This window comes from Seriola aureovittata, chromosome 23 (assembly GCF_021018895.1).
Source record: "Seriola aureovittata isolate HTS-2021-v1 ecotype China chromosome 23, ASM2101889v1, whole genome shotgun sequence".
NCBI classification, from domain to species: domain Eukaryota; kingdom Metazoa; phylum Chordata; class Actinopteri; order Carangiformes; family Carangidae; genus Seriola; species Seriola aureovittata.
The window spans coordinates 19,672,676-19,694,645 of record NC_079386.1 but is presented as its reverse complement, the minus strand read 5'-3'; the positions used below and the strand labels follow the sequence as shown (position 1 = coordinate 19,694,645).

Below are 21,970 nucleotides of genomic sequence, written 5' to 3'. Positions count from 1 at the left end.
GTGAAGCTAGCTCACAGAGACAGGTGAAGCTAGTTCACAGAGACAGGTGAAGTTAGCTCACAGGGACAGGTGAAGCTAGCTCACAGGAACAGGTGAAGCTAGCTCACAGAGACAGGTGAAGCTAGTTCACAGGAACAGGTGAAGCTAGCTCACAGGAACAGGTGAAGCTAGCTCACAGGAACAGGTGAAGCTAGCTCACAGGAACAGGTGAAGCTAGCTCACAGGAACAGGTGAAGCTAGCTCACAGGAACAGGTGAAGCTAGCTCACAGGAACAGGTGAAGCTAGCTCACAGAGACAGGTGAAGCTAGTTCACAGAGACAGCTGAAGCTAGCTCACAGAGACAGCTGAAGCTAGCTCACAGGAACAGGTGAAGCTAGCTCACAGGAACAGGTGTAGCTAGTTCACAGGAACAGGTGAAGCTAGCTCACAGGAACAGGTGTAGCTAGTTCACAGGAACAGGTGAAGCTAGCTCACAGGGACAGGTGAAGCTAGCTCACAGAGACAGGTGAAGCTAGCTCACAGAGACAGGTGAAGCTAGCTCACAGAGACAGGTGAAGCTAGCTCACAGGAACAGGTGAAGCTAGCTCACAGGAACAGGTGAAGCTAGCTCACAGAGACAGGTGAAGCTAGTTCACAGAGACAGGTGAAGCTAGCTCACAGGAACAGGTGAAGCTAGTTCACAGAGACAGCTGAAGCTAGTTCACAGAGACAGAAACAGGTGAAACACATCAGAATCTATAGATGTAGATGAAACAGATCAGTCTCTTTAGATGTAGGTGATGTTGAGCAGGTTGTAATGTGGTATCTGTCCAGCAGAGGGCAGCATCTCATTACTGACCTGTGTCCTTCACTCGTTTCAACTTCCAGCCTTCTTTCCTCCACCTCCACCGCCGCCATGTTTTTTTCTGCCCCCACTGAACATCCGTCAACAAGGACTCAAGAGCATCGAGGAGGCTCCACTGTCAGGACTGGTCAGCCAGACCTGATCCACCAGGGTCCATGAGGATCCACCAGGATCCACCAGGGTCCACCAGGGTCCATGAGGATCCACCAGGGTCCACCAGGGTCCACGAGGATCCACCAGGGTCCACGACTGGTAAGTAAACAGCTGCTAATGCTAATGTTAGCTATGTAGCCATAGCAACAACGTACAGCTCCTTTAAATTGAAGGGATGGGGGACAGAGACCTGGATGTCCTGGTTTGGATCCTCCTCAGTCTGTGGCTCAGCCTCCACATGAGGAGCGCTTGTTTTATCCACCCTGAACTGCACAGCCCCCACACCTCCTCATCACACGAATCAAACACACCCCTCTGTTCAAACGAGTGTGTGAGTGTGATTAGCTGGAGCTCTGCAGCCTCGGTCAACAGTTTAAAATAATATTAGCCTAACTAACACACACACTCTCTCTCTCTGTCTCTCTCTCTCTCTGTCTCTCTCTATCTTTCTCTCTGTCTCTGTTTGGAGGCTGTTTCCTACCTTCCCTCCAGTCGAACTGCAGAGTCACTGTTCAGAGACTGTCGAGTCCAGGTGAGTCCAGGTGAGTCACCTAGTTGTCCGGTTACTAAGGCACACAACACAACAACACACACTCCTGCCTGGATCAGACTAACTCCTGGATTTTTCACTGTGACTGGAAGTAGAAACTCAGATCGACTCCAACAGCAGAAACATCTGGAAATATTCCGTGTGTGTGTGTGTGTGTGTGTGTGTGTGTGTTTCTGCCAATCTGGTTTCTATAATAAAAACACACACTTAGCTGCTGTCTGTGTCAGCATCAGACCTTCAACTTTAACTTAACTCTCTCTCTCTGTCTCTCTCTCTCTCTCTCTCTCTCTCTCTCTCTCTCCTCATTCCTTCATTCCTGCTCTAACTCGTCCCAGATGTCGGAGGATCAGAGGAGGGAAAGCGAGACATGAAATGGGGGTGGATGTGACATGTGTAGACAGCAGCCATCTTACACGTCCTGTGTGTGTGTGTGTGTGTGTGTGTGTGTGTGTGTGTGTGTGTGTGTTCTGTCTGTGTGATGTAGATCTAGAGTCCTCCATCTGAGCACGATACAACACGTCTGTCTGTCTGTCTGTCTGTCTGTCTGTCTGTCTGTGTGAGGGGAGTATCGTCTCTCCATCCATCCATCACTGATAAACGAGTGTGTGTGTAACAGAGAAGAAGAGACTGAGAGACAGTGTTCACAGGTGTGTTCACAGTTGAGCTGCAGGTGAGGCAGGTGCTGCTGTTTCGTGCTAAGATGTTAGCAGGTAAAGCTACATATAAAGTTAGTGTTCTAAGTGAGAGAGGATTATTAACCTGCAGGACGTTCTCGGCTGCTGCAGCTCTCAGGTGTCTCAGGACCAGGTGTAGATTTTAGATAAAGACATGTTAACTGCAGCTGGATACAGGCGGGATCTGAACCTGTAACCTCTGAGTTATAAAGGTGAAAATGAGCAACATTAAAAATTCCCCCAAAAAACGAAACATGGTCTTTCTTCACGTCTTTTGAAGAATGGTCTTAAAGTGAGACTCGGAGCTACAGCAGCTCTCACACAGAATCATTCTCTCAAGACTTCTTCCTTCAGATTCCTGATTTCATTTCATTTGCAGTAACTGCTGGTTTCTCTGTAACAGAAAGATCTTCTGTTCGCTCTGGTTCAGATCAGGTATCAGATCAGGTATCAGATCCACCTGTCACATTATAATTAACATGTATTTTTCTCCTGAGGCTTTTTAAATAAGTTCATGTTCAAACAGGATTTTAACCTGCTGAGCTACAGCAGCTCTCACAGAGGAGGAGCAGATCCAGAATTTAGGTTTTGACTGTTTGTAGTTTGTTTTCTCTCCAGTTTAACAGTGACTCCTCTCTTGTTGCTACTGGTAACCAGTCCTGAACACGGCTGAATGATAAACACAGGGTTTAATTTAATGTCCGAACAGTTAAATCTTCATAATGAATCTGCATCCACTGGTTTGTTGTTTGGATGCTAATGCTAATGCTAAAATAAGAGTAGAGCCTGAGGCCTCTGTGTGTAACACCTTCATCAGTATCGGGTTAACGAAGGAGCCAGACAACTAAACATGATGATGGTTGAATTATCTATTATCTTTCTGAAAGGCATCATGGGAAACGTAGGAAACCGCCGTCTGGAACAGCGGCGGGGTCAGGAGACAGTGGAGCGACATCACTTCCTCTCTGCAGCTGGAATGTGCCGACTGGGAGGAGCGCACAGGAAGAGGAAGTGGAGCCTCCTACCGCCGCTGCAGGGAGAGGTCAGAGGTCACACAACGGTATCGGGGTCTCACCTTTCAGCCCGTTACCATGGAGACAAAACCAAGAGAGGTGGGGAGGGTCTGAATCACTTCCAGATGTGTGTGCGTTTGTGTTTCTGCCAATTATGTGTGTTTGTGTTAATCTGAACATGGGAACATATCAACGCTGTAAACATCCCACACACACACACACACACACACACACACACACACACACCTCCGGACTGAGAGCTCGTCAGAAATAGTTTCCAGAGTGGATCAATTAGACGATCCTGCTGGATGGAAAACATATGGAAGTTCAATAACATCAAAATGACTGAGCTGATTCTTAAAGGATCAGTCCACAGTTATTCTATATCTGTCTATAACTGATCCCATGTGCCGACCCAGACCCAGACCCAGACCCAGACCCAGACCCAGACCCAGACCCAGACCAGGATCCGGTCCTCAGATAGAAGAACATGAGTCTTCATCATCATTATTATTGATGAGTGAGACGTTGGTCCAGACACTGAGCAGACACATGGAGACGGAGGATTGAAGCTGTGACACTTAAACATATATGTTGTTGTTGTTTTTAATCTGATGTGATTCATTAATCATGTAAAAACATATTTAAATATTTGGATGTAAGTTTCAAACCCACAACGTCAAAACAAGGAGACGTCCTGTAGCTGCTGGAGTGTTAACTCTGAGAGACTGTCTATCTGTCTATCTGTCTGCCTGTCTGTCTGCCTCTCTTTCCATCTGTTCGTCTGTCTGCCTGTCTGTCTCTCTGCCTCTCTGTCTGTCTGTCTGCCTGTCTGTCTCTCTGCCTCTCTGTCTGTCTCTCTGCCTGTCTCTCTGCCACACACACAGGATCTTGTTCTCAGTTTTCTGAAGGTTGTAACTCAGTGTGTGTGTGTGTGTGTGTGTGTGTGTGTGTGTGTGTGTGTGTGTGTGTGTGTGTGTGTGTGTGTGTGTGTGTGTGTGAGGTCATTACTGGGTCAGGATGGGGGAAGTGAGGTGTCAGCCAATCAGCTGACAGATAACCTGTTGATTGACAGGTATGATCATTACCATGGCGACAGGCTGCCTGTCTCTTCTTCCAAAACACACATCTGTCAGCTGAGTGGTGTGTGTGTGTGTGTGTGTGTGTGTGTGTGTGTGTGTGTGTGTGTGTGTGTGTGTGTGTGTGTGTGTGTGTGTGTGTGTGTGTGTGATTTAAGCAGTTGTAGAGGTTCTGGTGCTCTGGGTTCTAGAGGAGGTTCCTTCAGTGTCTGGAGGTTCAGTCTGAAGGAAGGGCTGGCAGATAAAACAATAACAGTAACTATCATGTAATTCTCTGTGTTCAGGCATCATGACTCAGACAAGGATTTCCTTAAAGGGGGGGGGGGGTTAGAGTGTGGACACCAACATGGCCGCCGCCGGGGGAGGAGGTTCACTGAGAGTGTTGAAAGCTGAACCCAGAACAGATCAAATAACATCAGGGAGAAACACTGTGTGTGTGTGTGTGTGTGTGTGTGTGTGTGTGTGTGTGTGTGTGTGTGTGTGTGAAGGGTTATTAGTCACTCAGTCTGTCTCAATATTATTCTTCTAATTAACTTGAAACACTCATGACCAGACTGAAGCATGTTCATTTCCTGTTACCATGGAAACCGTTCATTATTGTCAGTAATAATATCAATGTTTTATTTTTGATGCAGCGTGGACGTGATGGTGAACAAGGTTCTTGATCTCCGTGGTAACTGGTTCTAGGACCGGGTTCAAAGAAGACCAGGAGTCCTGGAGAAAGTTCCAGCAGGTCCTGACTTGTTCTCAGAAGACGTTCTTGCAAAGGTTCTAAGGATCAGAGCGGAGGTTCTCTTCACAGCTCAAACTCCTGGATGTTCACAGGTTCTTCAGCAGGTTCTACCAGTCTGTGGTGAGGTTCTGTGATTTCCGAGGTTCTTTATTTGGTTATGAGAGTTGCTGGTGAAATTGCAGGTGTTCTGGAGGTTCTTCAGGAGGATCTCTGAGTCGTTCGGGAGGTTCCAGGAGTTTCACAGAGGTCCTCAGGTAAATTCTGAGAGTCACCGGCTCCTGAGTTTCAGAGGTTCTTCAAGAGGTTCTAAGATTTGTTGCTGAGGTCCAGGAAGTTTTGAAGCTACTTGAAGATGATCACAGGCTTGTTGGTGAGGTTCTTGGAGTTTCAGAGGTTCTTGAGGAGGTTCTGAGAGCTGTTGGTGTTATTCCGAGAGTTTGTTGAGGAGCTTTAGAGAGAGGGAGGCTCTTACAATCGTGATGGAGGTTCTTTGGCAGGTTCTACAGGAGGTTTTCAGAAGAACTGCTGAGACTCCAGGGCTCAGTGACGTTCTCCGTCAGCTCCGGTCCTCGGTCAGAGTCCAGGAGTGTCAGAGGTCGTTAAGGAGGAACCAGGCGTCGGGGAGGAGCTGCCAGATGTCTATAACGGGGTTCCCTGAGACTCCAGGAGGTTTCAAGGTTCCTGACTGGAGTCCCAGAGGTTCTACAGCCGGTTCCACAAGCTCTGGAATAGTTTCCAGGGTGCTGTGGTATGATGGAGGTCAGGAACTGGAAAATCTTCAACTGGAAAAATCACATGCATGACTGTTCAACATACACACACACACACACACACACACACACACACACACACACACACACACACACACATATTTAACACACATGTATTCAGGCACTTCAGAGCTGTCAGTATTGATCGTTTTGGAGAGAGAGACACAGAGCAGGAGGGCGGCCAAAATCTCTCAGGATCACACACACACACACACACACACACACACACACACACACACACACACACACACACGAAACACAAAACTTCTGGTTTTTCATTTCTCTGCCAACAATGTGCTCATTAAAGTGAAATAACATGTCGACATGTTCCTTCCTTTACATCACACACACACACACTCTCACACACACACACACACACACACACACACACACACTCAACTGAACATCAGATCCAGCTGCTGCTCTTCATAAATGATGAGTGGTGAGCTGCAGGGTTCCACTGGGGGGGGGGGGTCAGGAGCTGGGGGGAGGGGGTCAATCTGTGATCAATCGACAGCATCCTGCATTAAAATGCTCGCTGGTTGTCATGGTGACAGCTCAGTCGCACAGTGTCTTCCACCCTCTCTCTGTAGAGACTCAGGTTACACTGCCTGTCAATCAGAGATCACACACACACGTGACCTCTGACCTCTGACTGTTTGTTGTTGAAGTCATACACCTGTCTGAAACTACACTCTGTTATTTCCTGTTGTGTTGTTTTAATCATGTAGTGAGCTTGGCCAATCAGGAGCCGGATATGTCCAATGTGACAAGCTGGGACCTGAATCATCATGCCGAGGACCGACTGCCATCACCATGGCAACCGCTGAGATGTCTCCCCTCCATCAGGTCTGCTATTTGTCTCTCACATACTCATCCCTCCATGTTCTCCATCCTGAACACTCACTCACTCACTCACTCACTCGCTCGCTCACTCACTCACTCACTCACTCACTCACTCACTCACACACACACAGAGGGAATCCCTGTGGTCTGTGTGTCCTCTGCAGGTCAAAGGTCAAACTGAACAGTCTCTGACCTGTAGTAACCTTTGCTGTTGTTCTGGTACAGGAGCTATTTGTACGTTGTTGCTATGGCTACGTAGCTAACATTAGCATCATTAGCTGTTACCTCGTTGACTCTGGTCTCTGTCACGTCTCCGCCCGCCGACACTTGAAATGAAACACATGGAAATTTTTCATTGGACAGGACGATTCATCTTTATTGTGATTGGCTGACAGACGTTCTCCTTTATAACAATAGTAACAATAACAATAATAAAAATATTTCCAGGTATGAAGAAAAGACGAGAGCTGCTGCTGATCCAGGTTCAGCTGGTGAACTCCACCAATCAGCAGAATCAACAACAGTGACATCACTGCAGCAACCTTCAATGTGAAGATCGCCGATGCAGACTCCCATCATGCAACAGTGCAGGATAAAGAAGTTGGGCGTTGCTGTAATGGACAGTGAAGAACAGTTTTATTTTGTACCACAGCTTCTCTTCCTGATTTCAACAGGGTCAGTTGATCGGTCCAATCAGCTGTCAGCGTCACTGTGGTCATGAACACCTGGAGGACAGACAGCGGGCCGGCGGTCTGACTCTGATCCGTTCAGTTCTCTGTTCACACCTGGTGTCGTTCACTGGCGACCGCTCACCTGGACAAACACAGTTTACCTGAGCTACAGGTGTGAAGCCCGTCGCCTGAAACAAGGTTAAACACTGTTTCCTGCTGTGATCCAGCTGGTGAGTCACACTGTCGGACGGACTTCACACGTGATCTTTGGTCCTGAACATGTTTGTGTTTTTCTTTCTTTACAAAATGAAAATAAGAGATTTTTTTGAAATGTACGTTTAGTATAAAAACATTGATCAGCTGCTTAAAAACATGATCGGTACAAAAAGTGCTAAAATACAAAATGAATCAACAGTTGTACGATTCAATAGTTCAATATTTCTCATGTGGACATCAGACCTGAAACTGTCTGGACACCATCTGCTTCTTGTCCCTCCATGTCCCGGATCAGTGGAGTCCAGTCTGCACAGTTAGAGTTTGGTTTTAAAGGCTGGATGTCGGAGGCAGCAGCACCTACAGCTTGAAAACAGCTTCAGTTTCTGATCACTGACTATTTGAAATGTACGATGAGTGGACTCATGGCCGCCTTGTTCTGTATTTCAAACGTTAATCTGATCACTTCCTGTTCTTGCAGTTAATGAGTTCGTCAACGTTGCAGCATGGAAACATCCCAGTTGTCTGTGGAGATCTAGTTGACCCGTCATCCTGCCTAGTGTGAAGGACAGGGCTGGGAACCAATCCAAGCTGTGCTTTAAGGTAGTGGGCGGGGCTTAGTGATAACATCGGGGGGGGGGACTCCATTCAATAAGAAGCATCTGTTGAAGTAAATCTCTAAATGTCCTCCTGTGTCCTTGGATGCTGATTGGCCAGTGACTGCTGTCAGCCCAGGGTTTGAGGCAAGATTACAAAACAACCAATCAGGTCAAGGTAGGAGGAGCTTTGGTTTCCTGAGAAGTGGATTGGCCAGACTGGTTTGGCAAGGCGGGGCTACGTTCGTCCTGAGTGGTGACCAGTCAAGTCTTCCTGCAGCTGGTGGTCAACTCTGTCCTTTGTTCTGATTGGTCAGAATAAAGAGGTGGGTGGAGTCAAACAGTCTGAGGATCAAAGAGCAGTAAGTCTAATGTTGGTGTTTTCAGGAAGTTCTTTGTGCTTCTTTAACAACTCATGGCCTCTCATTGGTCCAACCATCAGGAGGCGGAGTTAGTGGTCATTACAAAGAGTGGGCGGGGCTCTTTTGGACCGTGTGGCAGGTCTGTGATTGGTCAGTAGAGCAGGGTGGGAGGGGTTTTGTGTATCCTGAGCGTTTGGATGGAGGAGAGGATTTTCTTCTGGTGGCCGGCGAGGGTCACGCCCACTCTGAGCAGGTCTCTATGGAAACAGACAGAGAGTATGGAAAGAGATGAGGGCCAAGAAACAGAAGACACCTTCCCATCAGCCGCCATACGAACATGCGTGGCGGTGAGTTCACACGTATGTAGTGCGTCTTACTCGGTGTTGAGCTGAGACACGATGTCCAGGCTGGTGAAGCCGGCCTGCAGGAAGCTCTGCTCGTACCGCTCCATCTTCACGGCTCGCAGCCACTCAGACACCGAACCACACGCCGACAGGGGGGGCGGGGCACGCTGGTCCAACAGAGGCTGGGACGAACTGACACACAGACAGGCTTCATGAGAGAGAGACTGGCTTCATGAGAGACAGACGGGCTTCATGAGAGAGAGACGAGCTTCATGAGAGAGAGACGGGCTTCATGAGAGACAGACGGGCCACATGAGAGACAGACGGGCTTCATGAGAGAGAGACGGGCTTCATGAGAGAGAGACGAGCTTCATGAGAGACAGACGGGCTTCATGAGAGACAGACGGGCCACATGAGAGACAGACGGGCTTCATGAGAGACAGACGGGCCACATGAGAGACAGACAGACTTCATGAGAGAGAGACGAGCTTCATGAGAGACAGACGGGCTTCATGAGAGAGAGACGAGCTTCATGAGAGACAGACAGACTTCATGAGAGAGAGACGGACTTCATGAGAGAGGGACGGGCTTCATGAGAGAGAGACGGGCTTCATGAGAGAGAGACAGACTTCATGAGAGACAGACGGGCTTCATGAGAGACAGACAGACTTCATGAGAGAGAGACAGACTTCATGAGAGAGGGACGGGCTTCATGAGAGAGAGACGGGCTTCATGAGAGAGAGACGGGCTTCATGAGAGAGGGACGGGCTTCATGAGAGAGAGACGGGCTTCATGAGAGAGAGACGGGCTTCATGAGAGAGGGACGGGCTTCATGAGAGAGAGACGGGCTTCATGAGAGAGGGACGGGCTTCATGAGAGAGGGACGGGCTTCATGAGAGAGAGACGGGCTTCATGAGAGACAGACTGGCTTCATGAGAGAGGGACGGGCTTCATGAGAGAGAGACGGGCTTCATGAGAGAGAGACGGGCTTCATGAGAGACAGACTGGCTTCATGAGAGAGGGACGGGCTTCATGAGAGACAGACTGGCTTCATGAGAGAGGGACGGGCTTCATGAGAGAGAGAGAGACGGGCTACATGAGAGACAGACTTCATGAGAGACAGACGGGCTTCATGAGAGACAGACGGGCTTGGAGAGAGACAGACGGGCTTCATGAGAGAGAGACAGACTTCATGAGAGACAGACGGGCTTGGAGAGAGACAGACGGGCTTCATGAGAGAGAGAGTCACCTGGTGTCATACCTGCAGCTTCAGACGGGTTATTTTACACACACACACACACACACACACACACACACACACACACACACACACACACACAGGCATGTGACCTCCTCTGAACCTGCTCATGTAAACAGCTGTCTGCATAAACAGCTGTCAATCACACAGCTGGCTGCCCCACTAGCCCCGCCCACTGCCTGTGTCTCTGTGGCAGACTCTGACCTTTGACCCCTGAAGCCACCAGCTGGTGCATGAATGACATTCCACAGCTGCCAACCCCCCCCCCCCTCACCTCGATCCTTCCAGGTGCGTCACCTTCAGGGAGGCGGGGTTTCGGATCAGCCTATCGAGCGCCGCCACCACGTCACAGAACCTCGGCCGGTTGGCTCGCTCCTTCTGCCAGCAGTCTAGCATGAGCGCGTGCAGGGAGGCGGGGCACTCCGGCGGCGGGGGCAGCCGGTAGTCCTGCTCGATGGCGTTGATCACCTGAGGGAGAGACAGGAGAGTGAGACAGGTGAGAGACAGTCCAGTGTTTTTTCAGAATAAAAGCTCCATCTTCTGTTGTAGAATTAAAGGTTGAACAAAAGGTTTTCTGTCTTACGTCCTGGTTGCTCATGTCCCAGTATGGTCGTTCGCCGTATGACATCACTTCCCACATGACGATGCCGTAACTCCACGTGTCACTGGCTGACGTGAACTTCCTGTAATCGGATAGGGTTAGGGAAATAAATAATCACTAATTAACCTCTGTAAGTGACGAACATGACAGAACTAGCTGCAGCACTGACACTCACCTGTAGGCGATGGCTTCAGGAGCCGTCCAGCGAATGGGAATCTTCCCTCCCTGAGAAATGACACAGAGCTGATTACTGAGTGACAAGATGCAATTCTTTCAAAATAAAAGCATAGTGGAAAGCTGTGGGCGGGGCCATAGAGAGAACACACTGCTGTCCTGAGTGCATCTGGTTTCATATTGTAATACTGGAGAGGTGTACTGTTCCTTTAAGGCTCGTTAGCTCGTCCCAAAACCGCCAAAATAAAAGTGGAGTGAAAGTCTCGGATCAGGACCAAAAAATAAAAAAAATAATCAAAGTAGAATTCCCACCTCATGGTCATCTGCCTGTTTTCAAGATATTAAAAAGGCCAAATCATGTTTTGTGAGGTCAGTGTGACCCCCCCCCCCCCCCCACACACACACACACACACACACACACACACACACACACAGCTGTGTCTCTATGACAAGGTTCTTCTAGAACGTCCAGACCCAGTCCACAGCTGTTCCAGGTTCTTACCAGAGAGCTGGTGTACGTCGGGTCAGACGAGTTCTCCGTCAGGAACCTGCTGAGTCCGAAGTCTGACACCTGGAGACAGGACACATTCACACCTGTTACATCAGCTGATCAGCAGCCGTCACACAGACAGGTGGTCAGGTAGACAGGTGGTCAGGTAGACAGGTGGCCAGGTAGACAGGAGGCAGACCGTCTCACCTTACAGACCAGGTTGGAGTTGACCAGGATGTTGCGAGCCGCCAGGTCTCTGTGGACGAAGCTCATGTCGGACAGATACTTCATCCCTGCTGCGATCCCACGCAACATCCCCACCAGCTGGATGGTGGTGAACTGTCCATCATTCACCTGCACACAGACAGGCGGACAGACAGGTCAACAGACAGACAGGCGGACAGAGAGACAGACAGGTGGACAGACAGGTCAACAGACAGACAAACAGGTGGAAGTGTGGTTGGACAGACAGACAGGTGAACAGACAGACTGGTAGAGGTGTGGTTGGACAGACAGACAGGTCAACAGACAGGCAGACAGACAGGTGGAGGTGTGGTTGAACAGACAGGCGGACAGACAGGTCAACACACAGACAGGCGGACAGAGAGACAGACAGGTGGACAGACAGGTCAACAGACAGACAAACAGGTGGAAGTGTCGTTGGACAGACAGACAGGTGAACAGACAGACTGGTAGAGGTGTGGTTGGACAGACAGACAGGTCAACAGACAGGCAGACAGACAGGTGGAGGTGTGTTTGAACAGACAGGTCAACAGACAGACAGGCGGACAGAGAGACAGACAGGTGGACAGACAGGTCAACAGACAGACAAACAGGTGGAGGTGTGGTTGGACAGACAGACAGACAGGTGGACAGACAGGTCAACAGACAGACAAACAGGTGGAAGTGTGGTTGGACAGACAGGTGGACAGACAGGTCAACAGACAGACAGGCGGACAGAGAGACAGACAGGTGGAGGTGTGGTTGGATAGATGGACAGACAGGTAGAGGTGTGGTTGGACAGACAGACAAGTGGACAGACAGGTAGAGGTGTGGTTGGACAGACAGACAGACAGGTAGAGGTGTGGTTGGACAGACAGGTGGACAGTCAGACAGACAGGTAGAGGTGTGGTTGGACAGACGGACATGTGGACAGACAGGTACAGGTGTGGTTGGACAGACAGGTGGACAGATAGGTAGAGGTGTGGTTGGACAGACAGGTGGACAGACAGGGAGAGGTGTGGTTCGACAGTCAGACAGACAGGTGGACAGACAGGTAGAGGTGTGGTTGGACAGACAGACAGGTGAACAGACAGACAGGTAGAGGTGTGGTTGGACAGACAGACAGGTGAACAGACAGACAGGTAGAGGTGTGGTTGGACAGACAGATGGACAGACAGGTAGAGGTGTGGTTGGACAAACAGGTGGACAGACAGGGAGAGGTGTGGTTCAACAGTCAGACAGACAGGTAGAGGTGTGGTTGGACAGACAGACAGGTGAACAGACAGACAGGTAAAGGTGTGGTTGGACAGTCAGACAGACAGGCAGACAGACAGGTAGAGGTGTGGTTGGACAGACAGACAGGTGAACAGACAGACAGGTAAAGGTGTGGTTGGACAGTCAGACAGACAGGTCGACAGACAGGTAGAGGTGTGGTTGGACAGACAGACAGACAGGTCGACAGACAGGTACAGGTGTGGTTGGACAGAGGATGGTGATCAGGTGTCTCACCCTCAGGAAACTGTCCAGCGCTCCGTTCTCCATGAACTCGGTGAGGATCATGACGGGACAGGAAGTGGTGATGACACCTTCCAGGTGGATGATGTTGGGGTGCTGGAACTGACCCATGATGGACGCCTCCGACAGGAAGTCCCGCCTCTGCTTCTCCGTGTAGCCGCCCTTCAGCGTTTTGATCGCCACGTAGTTCTCCTTCCTGCCCGGGATCCTCAAGCGCCCGCGACACACCTCGCCAAACTCACCTGGACAGGTACAGGTCATTAGAACACACCTGTCTGAGCTGGACAGGTGTGCTGAGGATTAAAACTTTCATCAGAGTCCTGACTGACACAGAGCACACCTGTCCAGGTGAGTGTGTCTTATAATGAAGTTTCAGTTAGATTTCTTCATGTCTCTGTTCATACGGTTCTTTAAAGAGAGAACACTGGAGAAATGAGGATCGACCAATGAGAGCAGCTGATGATGTCACACAGTCTCTGACAGAAGGAGCCAATCACAGTGGAGAACCATGAACGGCAGACCCTCAGGAAACTGGATCCATGTTTCCACAGGAGAGGTGTACTGTTCCTTTAAGGCTCATTAGCACATACCGACACGTCTACGCCTCACACACACACACACACACACACACAGACACACACACACACACACACACACACACACACACACACACACACACACGCGTTCTCTCAGGTTCTCATGATGATGTTCTCCGTCTGAGCCACAGACGTGGCGTTTGCTGACGTTACACTAGAGAATCGTGGTTTTCTAACGAGCTCCTGTTCGTCTGTGTGAGTCTCTGACTTCAGTCATTAAAGTGATGTCACAGCCAATCAGCAGCAGAGCTGTTCTACTGTGCGCTCAGAGGGAGGAGACGTTGTCCTGAGTTTATTGTGGCGACAGAAACAGACAGAAGAACTCTTGATCAGATGAAGATAGAAACTTCACATCAGCTCTAGAACAATCCAATCAGCTGTGAGCAACTTCCTCCTTCTTCATTCTGGTTTTTATCCATAAAATAAGGAAAGATTCAACCTTTATTGTACTGTATATATTATATACTGAGTCTTTAATGAGTGACACGTACAATCAGCTGATGTTGAGCACATTCTGAATCTGGAGTGAAGCTTAAAAAGCGACACTTTAATTTGGAAAAACACAAAGTTAAGATAAAATGAAAAGTGTAACTGTGGGTGTAATCTGATTCCTCTGCTGATGATGACGTTTTATTTTACTGACGCAGGAACTTTTTAACTAGTAAAAGGTTTAGAGATAAAGTCTGACTCTCTCTCTCCTCACTCTGGGCGTGAAGGGGTTAAACAGGTGAGACAGACAGGTGAGACAGACAGGTGAGAGTTACCTGCTCCGATCACTTCCTCTATCTTCACGAAGGAGGCGTCGATTTCCTTCGCAAACTCCCTCACCGCCTCGTTAGGATCCTCGTAGGTGAACGGGTCGATGTACACCTTCATCGCTGCAACAGTGACATCATCACCATCATCACCATCATCATCATCATCATCATCATCACCATCATCATCATCATCACCATCACCATCATCATCAGTTGGACACAAACAACAGGAAACTCACTCTGTCCCATTGGGTAGTGTCCACTCTTGTCTTTCATCTCTGAGCCCCGCCCCCTCCTCCTCCTCCTCCTGCTGAGAGAGAGAGAGAGAGAGACAGAGAGAGAGAGAGAGAGAGCAAGAGAGAGAGAGATATACAGAGAGAGAGAGACAGAGAGAGAGAGAGAGAGACAGAGAGAGAGAGAGAGAGAGCAAGAGAGAGAGAGATATACAGAGAGAGAGAGACAGAGAGAGAGAGAGACAGAGAGAGAGAGAGAGAGACAGAGAGAGAGACCTTCAGTTCAGCAGCTGCAGGATTCTTCATTTCCCAAGAGACACATCCTTTCTTCTCTCTCTCTCTCAGGAATGTTATTATCTCTCTCTATCGCTCCATCTCTCTCTGAGTCTCGTGTTTCTCCGTCTTAATATAGTCGACATGTCCCACCCTGCTCTGTGTGTGTGTGTGTGTGTGTGTGTCTGTGTGTGTGTGTGTGTGTGTCTGTGTGTGTGTGTGTGTGTGTCTGTGTGTGTCTGTGTGTGTGAACCTGAGGTCAGCGTTCCATTGTTCTGCTGAGGCAGGGAGGGAGGGAGCATCCTGAACACACACACTCTCTCTCTCTCTCTCTCTCTCTCTCTCTCTCTCTCACTCACCGGTAACAGAATACAGCGACTATCACCACGGCAAAGAGCAGCAGAATCCCCATGGAGACCAGAACAGCCGTCATCACCAGCTGAGAGTGACTGGCACCTACAAACAGATCAGTCATCAATCAATCAATCAATCAATCAGCTGATCAGTTTCTCTCGTCAGTCATTTACTAAACAAACAACAAGAGACTGTTGACCTGAACATGGACTCGTACCGTCGGGCTGCGTGTTGAAGACGCTGGCGGCGCTGAACGACCCGTACCCGGCCTGAGAGCGAGCGCGGACTTGCACCTGATACAGCAGCGCCCTCTGCAGCCCCGTCAGCACCACCGAAGAAGACCTGGAGGACACGTACTGCCACTGCCCCGCCTCCGCGCCGTCCTGAGGACAGTGACATCACTGTGACATCACCTTTCTCGCTCTCTCTTTGTGTGCGTGCGTGCGTGCGTGCGTGCGTGCGTGCGTGCGTGCGTGCGTGTGTGTACCTTTGGGCTGTAGCGGACCTGGTAGTCCAGGATCTGGTACTGGTTCTGCAGAACTGGAATGTTCCAGTCTAGAGTCAGACTGGTCTCTGAGACCGCCGCCCTCCTCAGCCCGGACACTGGGGGCGGGACTACACACACAAACCAACCAATCAGCAGTCAGTAAAGGGGTGTAAGCAACCAATCACACAGAAGACAGTGTTGTTATGAGACAGGGGCGGAACCTCAGCTGTCAGATCAACACTGTTGGTATGAAAGGCATTGTGGGTAATGTAGTTCTGTACCGTCTCTGCTGGTGGTGACGTTGACCCTGTCGGAGGCCGGCTCTGATTGGCTGAGAGCAGAGACGCCGTTCAGTGATTGGACGGTGAAGGTGTACTTGCTGTGTGGACGGAGTCCCCAGATGACGACTCGCCGCTGAGTCAGGCCGCGCTGCGCCGGGCGGTACAGGACGCTGTCATCACATGCCGAGCAGGAGCCAGCCAATCCCTGAAGAGGAGACAACAGGGGGCGGGGTCAGGGGAGAGGGGACGCGTCTGGTTCTGGTTGTCACTGGTCCTTCTGGTCTTGTCCTCACTGGTCTACCTGGTCTACCCGGTGTACCTAGTGTTGTTTTTGGCGGCCTGTTTTAATTTTAGTTTTAGTCTAGTCTTCGTGTCAAGCTGTCATTTTAGTTTTTATTAGTTTGAGTCACGTTCATACTCTTTTTAGTCAAGTCAAGTTTTAGTCGACTAAAAGTCTGAGCATTTTAGTCTTAGTCAGAATCCTCCATGACTATTTTAGTCTAGTTGTAGTCAATGAAAATGTTATTTTAGTCTCTTTCTAGTAATGCAGTTGTATTTAACCCAGTCTAGTATAAGTACCTAGTAGTATAGATTAAAAACCAAGATTTTCTTTTAGCCAAACCCACGACACACTCTGTTTTTTTTCCACCTCTATGTAATGAAATTGTGTCCAAATGTCATTTCATCTGTTTCTTCCACAGAAGAACCCGACCGGCTGCCGGCCATCGGTCCTTTTCTCTGTCGTGTTATGTTTCTGAAATTGTCGTTCAACCGCAGCTGCAACTTCTAAATGCCGCCCGCGAGTGGGGATTGAGGAAGTGATGTCACATGCGTCGGCGCAGTGCGACCTGATGAAGTGAGACACAGGAAACAGAAATACTGCAAAATAATAATAACGAGACTAAACAAGTCGAAATTACGTTCTAACATTTCGTCTCGTCTCGTTTTAGTCAACGAAAATGAGGAGAAGTTTTAGCAGAGATTTTATTTTGTAAACCACATTTAGTCTCGTTTTTATTCGTCAACAATATTGCATTATATATTTAATTATAGTTTTCGTCACATGACCAGCATTTACGTTGCGTCTCGTATCATTTTCGTCACGTGATAAAGGTTCGTTGACGAAGATATTTAGTCATAGTTTTCGTTGACGAAAGCAACACTAGGTCTACCTGGTCTTGTCCTCACTGGTCTACCTGGTCTTGTCCTCACTGGTCTACCTGGTCTACCTGGTCTCGTAGCGTACCTTGGTGGCCGTCCCGCAGCTGGAGCAGAGGACTCTGTAGGTCAGGTCTCCTCGTCCTCCTCGGTCCAGCGGCTCGCTCCACTCCAGAGTCACCGTGGTGTCGTTGATCTGACTCACGATGGAGCGGGGAGCAGAGGGGGGGCCTGAGGGGTGGGTCAAAGGTCAGAGGTCACGACAATCTGAAGGTTCTGGTCCAGAGTTTAGACTCTCAGGGAGACCAGGATCTGAACTGGTTATAGAGACTGTGTCTGCATTCTTTTATGATTAGTCTCTCTCTCTCTGTCTGTCTCTCTCTTTCTGTCTGTCTGTCTCTCTCTCTGTCTGTCTCTCTCTCTCTGTCTCTCGCTCTCTCTGTCTGTCTGTCTGTCTCTCTCTCTCTCTGTCTGTCTGTGTCTCTCTGTCTGTCTCTGTCTGTCTATCTCTTTCTGTCTGTCTGTCTCTCTCTGTCTGTCTCTCTCTGTGTCTCTGTCTGTCTCTCTTTCTGTGTCTCTCTGTCTGTCTATCTCTTTCTGTCTGTCTGTCTCTCTCTGTCTGTCTCTCTCTGTGTCTCTCTGTCTGTCTCTCTTTCTCTCTCTTTCTGTGTCTCTCTTTCTCTCTGTCTCTCTCTGTCTGTCTGTATGTCTGTCTGTCTGTCTGTCTCTCTCTCTCTCTCTGTCTGTGTGTCTGTCTGTCTCTCTGTCTGTCTCTCTGTCTGTCTCTCTCTGTCTCTCTCTCTCTGACTGATTGAACCCGAGATAAGAAGTTTCCGCTTCCACACACACATCACTGAAACCTAAAACTTGCGTGTGTGTCCTTACCTGTGTGAAATTACCACACACACACACACACACACACACACACACACACACACACACACACACAGAGGTAATGAGCCTATTAATTAGGCCTAATTGACGTTGCCTGGGGCGATGTAGTTGAAGGGGGCGGGGTCAGGGCACTTGGCGTGTGTTGTTAGCAAAGAATATAATAGTGCTGGTTTGTGTGTGTATGTGTGTTTGTGTGTGCGTTGAACAATGACGGATGTTACCCAGGTGTATTATGGGAAACGTAGGACCCAGTGTTTTTGTAAATTGACCTGAACTAGAGAATAAGATGTCCACCTTAAGACAGAAAGACAGGCAGGAAGTCTTACGGGTGCAGGCGGCGTGCGCAGGGTCGGAGTCTGCTCGATGGTAACCGGAGTGACACGGGCAGTAGGCGGAGCCTGGGATCTTCGTGTTGCTATTGGCTGGACACGGGCTACACCCACCAGGTCCTGACCCCGCCTTAAACTGACCCGATGGACAGGCTGGAGAGAAAGAGATGGGTTAGCATTAGCATTAGCTCCACTGTTTCAGGAACACACCGTCCTGCTGCCACACACACGTGGATTCATCCGCCGCTGAAGATAGTCCCCAACACAGTCCCTGTCCCTCCTGTCTGATAGAGACGACAGAGAGTGAGACGTCCTCAGAGTTAGAGAAGAAGAACGAGGAGACGGAGGAACATCACAGAGAGAGAGAGAGGGAAGAGAGCAGCCACACACAATCAGACAGGAAGTGACCTTGGCTTGAACAGGATGTGGAAAGTGCTGCCATGATGTCATCACCACCAACCCCTGCCAAGCACACACACACACACACACACACACACACCCTCCAGGAGTTAAAGCAGCAGAAGTTACCCTGTGGACATACACTCATGGGGGGGGTAAAAGCCTGGGTGAGTGCAAAGTTCAGAGAACCAGAAGCAGAAGTGACCCCCCCCCCCACCCCCCCGGTGTCACCATTGCAACCCATCCTGGTTGCCGTCAGCTGACCTCTGACCTCACAGAGAATAACAGGAAGCTTCGACGACCTGTCGCCTCTTTTATCCAGAGCGAGGCGGCGTCCAGCCCCTCCCCCGCCTCAGCGAGGCCACACAGAGACATGAAGGACGCTGTCCTGCTGTAGTCTTTAATGAGACACTGTCTCTGCTGTCCGTCTCCACAGAGGACACAGAGGAGGACATGACTGACTGTGAGGGCTACACTGTGTGTGTGTGTGTGTGTGTGTGTGTGTGTGTGTGAGTGAGTGAGTTAGTGTGAGTGTGTGTGTGTGTGTGAGTGAGTGTGTGTGTGTGTGAGAGAGAGTGCGTGTGAGTGAGTGTGTGTGTGTGAGAGAGAGTGCGTGTGAGAGAGTGTGTGAGAGAGTGTGTGTGTGTGTGTGAGAGTGTGTGTGTGTGTGTGTGTGTGTGAGAGAGAGTGTGTGAGAGTGTGTGTGTGTGAGTGTGTGTGTGTGAGAGAGAGTGTGTGTGTGTGTGTGTGTGTGTGAGAGAGAGTGTGTGTGTGAGAGTGTGTGAGAGTGTGTGTGAGAGTGTGTGTGTGTGTGAGAGTGTGTGTGTGTGTGAGAGAGTGTGTGAGAGTATGTGTGTGTGTGTGAGAGTGTGTGTGTGTGTGTGTTCTGAAGGAATTTTAAGTGCTGATAATGAAAAAACACACTTCACCTCTCACACTGAAGATGCTTTTACTTTGTAAACTCACTGACAGGGCTTTTACTTTGTTAAATAAACGATGGTCAGAGTCCAGTCCCAACAAGTCTCAGGTCTGGACTCAGCCAAAGTCTTGATAACCAATAATCAATAATCACTGCTGCGATTATGATTCTTCAACTTTGTGACTTTTATTGTTAAAACCTAAATAATTTAGATGAAGACTTTTATTTTGTACATAAACGAAACTGTTTCACCTCGACACCGTACGTCGGTCTCGCCTGCCTCGTATCCAGGGCGACAGGCGCAGCTGGACGTCGGCTGGCCCACCCACTGCCCGTCCTCGCCGCAAAGCATGCTGGGAGGTTGTGACTGCTCTCCGGGCGGCGTCACGGCATTCTCCACACACACACCCTGAGCCTGCAGCACACACACGTTTGAGAAAGTTTCAAAATTAAAGCCTGTCAACGATCAATTGTCAAAATCAATCACAATAATTTAATTTTGAAAACTTAATGATGCTACTTTTATTTTGTTAACTAATTGATGCTCCTCTTTGTAAACTAAATGGTAGTGCTTTTAATTTGAAAGCAGTCCTTTAATTTGACTAAATAAAAACTTGATTCATTTTTCAAAATAAAATATTTTGATCTCATGTTGGGTTGTGAGCCCTGCCGTTTCCATGGTTACGCCACAGTTACCTGCTCCACCAGCGAATGGGGGATGGTTTCAGGGAAGGAGGCAAAGGCGCGGCTGAGGGGCGGGCACTTCCTGTAGAAGACGCGTACAGACAGCAGCGCCATGCAGGCGCCCTGGCTTTGGAAGGCCAGGTAGAGCCCCGCCCCCCGCAGAGGCTCCAGGCGCAGCAGCTTGATGTTAGAGCGCCGCTCCCCGCCGCGCCGCAGCAGATGGTCGGCTGCGACAGTGGCGACTTTGGTGTACGGGTTCTCCATCCACACCGGGTGAGTGGGCGTGGCCTCGTCACTGTCAGACTGGTAGTAATACAAGTTGAAGGTTTCTTTACAGTGACGCTGGTTCAGACCAGAGCACTCCATCATGGTGAAGCTGTAGGAACACGATCAATACAGGATCAATACAGGACCAATGATAACCATTGATCACTGATCAATACGTTCATCTATAATGATGTCAGAAAGATTTTCACTAAATCTGAATCCAACCACCAACCGGATCTCGACATAGAGGATGGTCGCCGCCCTCCGAGGGATCCAGCGAGTCCTCAGCCAATAGGAAGACGGACTGTTGGGTGTGCAGATCTGATAGGTCCGCACGCTGTTAGACTCATCGTCCAATCCGCTCACCTCCTCCCACTGCAAACAGGAAGGGAGGGAAACTGAGTGGGTAAGAATTAGCATTCTTCATTGACATCAATGGTAAACGTTAGCTGAGAGCTAACTTTCTGTCAATGTGTGCCTGTACCTCGGGGTCGTCAGCAGGATGGTTCGTCCACCGGAGGTCCGACGTCTCCAACTTGGTGTTCATCAACACCTCTGAAAGACAGACAGGTAGAGTCAGACAGACAGGTGGAGTCAGACAGGAAGTCAAGAAGATACAGAAAACGAATGAGTAAATATGGCGTCAGGGCATTTCCAGTCTGGTTCCACTCTTTAAGCTAAGCTAAACACGTTCTGCATCTACAATATTCAAGTCCTCTCCAACTTCCTAAAGATCCGCCACTATCACCACTAGAACCTTGTCAAGAACATCGGAAACCCCCTGAAGGATCTGTGGAACCTCTCCAAGGTTCCTCCAGATTGTCTTTAAGGAACATTTAAACTGTCAACCTCCTCAGAGAACCCTAAAACTTCACCGATGGCCTCTGTGCAAGGTTCTCTACAACCTGTGGAACCTCTTATAGGCTCATTGCAACGTTCTCTAAAAGCCCTTCAAGAAGAGAAGAACCTTTAAAACATCCATAAGAACCCTCTCAAGAGCCACATGGCTCCTGTTCAAGAATCTCTGCAAACTCCTCAAGAACCATTGGATCCTTCTCAGGAACCTCTGAAATCTCCGAAAGAACCATTTGAACCTCTTCTGGACCCTGTGAGTTCTCCTCAGTGACATCTGGATCTGTGGAACCTGTTCTTGGTTCTCTACATCGTCCTCAAAGCTTGGGACTTTTGATGTCTTTAGTCTTTAAGTTTGATGGTGAATTTAATTCATT

At 49.3% G+C, this 21,970-nt stretch overlaps 1 protein-coding gene and 1 long non-coding RNA gene across 4 annotated transcripts in view; one reads left to right on the top strand and one right to left on the bottom strand.

The window, feature by feature from the left end:
• The first annotated feature begins 737 nt into the window (after positions 1–737).
• Positions 738–7,246, top strand: LOC130164380 (uncharacterized). The gene is made up of 6 exons (XR_008826599.1): positions 738–1,097; positions 1,468–1,540; positions 3,110–3,334; positions 4,950–5,806; positions 6,549–6,666; positions 7,111–7,246. It is a non-coding gene; the product is annotated as an uncharacterized LOC130164380 (long non-coding RNA).
• ephb4b (eph receptor B4b) overlaps positions 7,012–21,970 on the bottom strand; it is a 22,175-nt gene continuing 7,216 nt past the window's right edge. Inside the window, exons 2-21 of one of the 3 annotated variants that reach the window (XM_056368870.1) lie at positions 21,226–21,296; positions 20,974–21,116; positions 20,487–20,850; positions 20,043–20,205; positions 18,470–18,625; positions 17,338–17,480; positions 16,092–16,296; positions 15,829–15,938; positions 15,541–15,706; positions 15,329–15,425; positions 14,703–14,773; positions 14,470–14,583; positions 13,104–13,351; positions 11,580–11,726; positions 11,385–11,453; positions 10,884–10,933; positions 10,691–10,790; positions 10,382–10,575; positions 8,883–9,041; positions 7,012–8,762 (exon numbers count right to left, since the gene is read on the bottom strand). In XM_056368870.1, coding sequence (XP_056224845.1) covers positions 8,657–8,762; positions 8,883–9,041; positions 10,382–10,575; positions 10,691–10,790; positions 10,884–10,933; positions 11,385–11,453; positions 11,580–11,726; positions 13,104–13,351; positions 14,470–14,583; positions 14,703–14,773; positions 15,329–15,425; positions 15,541–15,706; positions 15,829–15,938; positions 16,092–16,296; positions 17,338–17,480; positions 18,470–18,625; positions 20,043–20,205; positions 20,487–20,850; positions 20,974–21,116; positions 21,226–21,296 — 2,876 coding nt within the window. In that variant the 3' untranslated portion in view covers positions 7,012–8,656. Of the gene's footprint in view, positions 8,763–8,882; positions 9,042–10,381; positions 10,576–10,690; positions 10,791–10,883; positions 10,934–11,384; positions 11,454–11,579; positions 11,727–13,103; positions 13,352–14,469; positions 14,584–14,702; positions 14,774–15,328; positions 15,426–15,540; positions 15,707–15,810; positions 15,939–16,091; positions 16,297–17,337; positions 17,481–18,469; positions 18,626–20,042; positions 20,206–20,486; positions 20,851–20,973; positions 21,117–21,225; positions 21,297–21,970 lie in introns of all 3 variants that reach the window. The other 2 variants (XM_056368867.1, XM_056368868.1) reach the window with 2 other exon arrangements.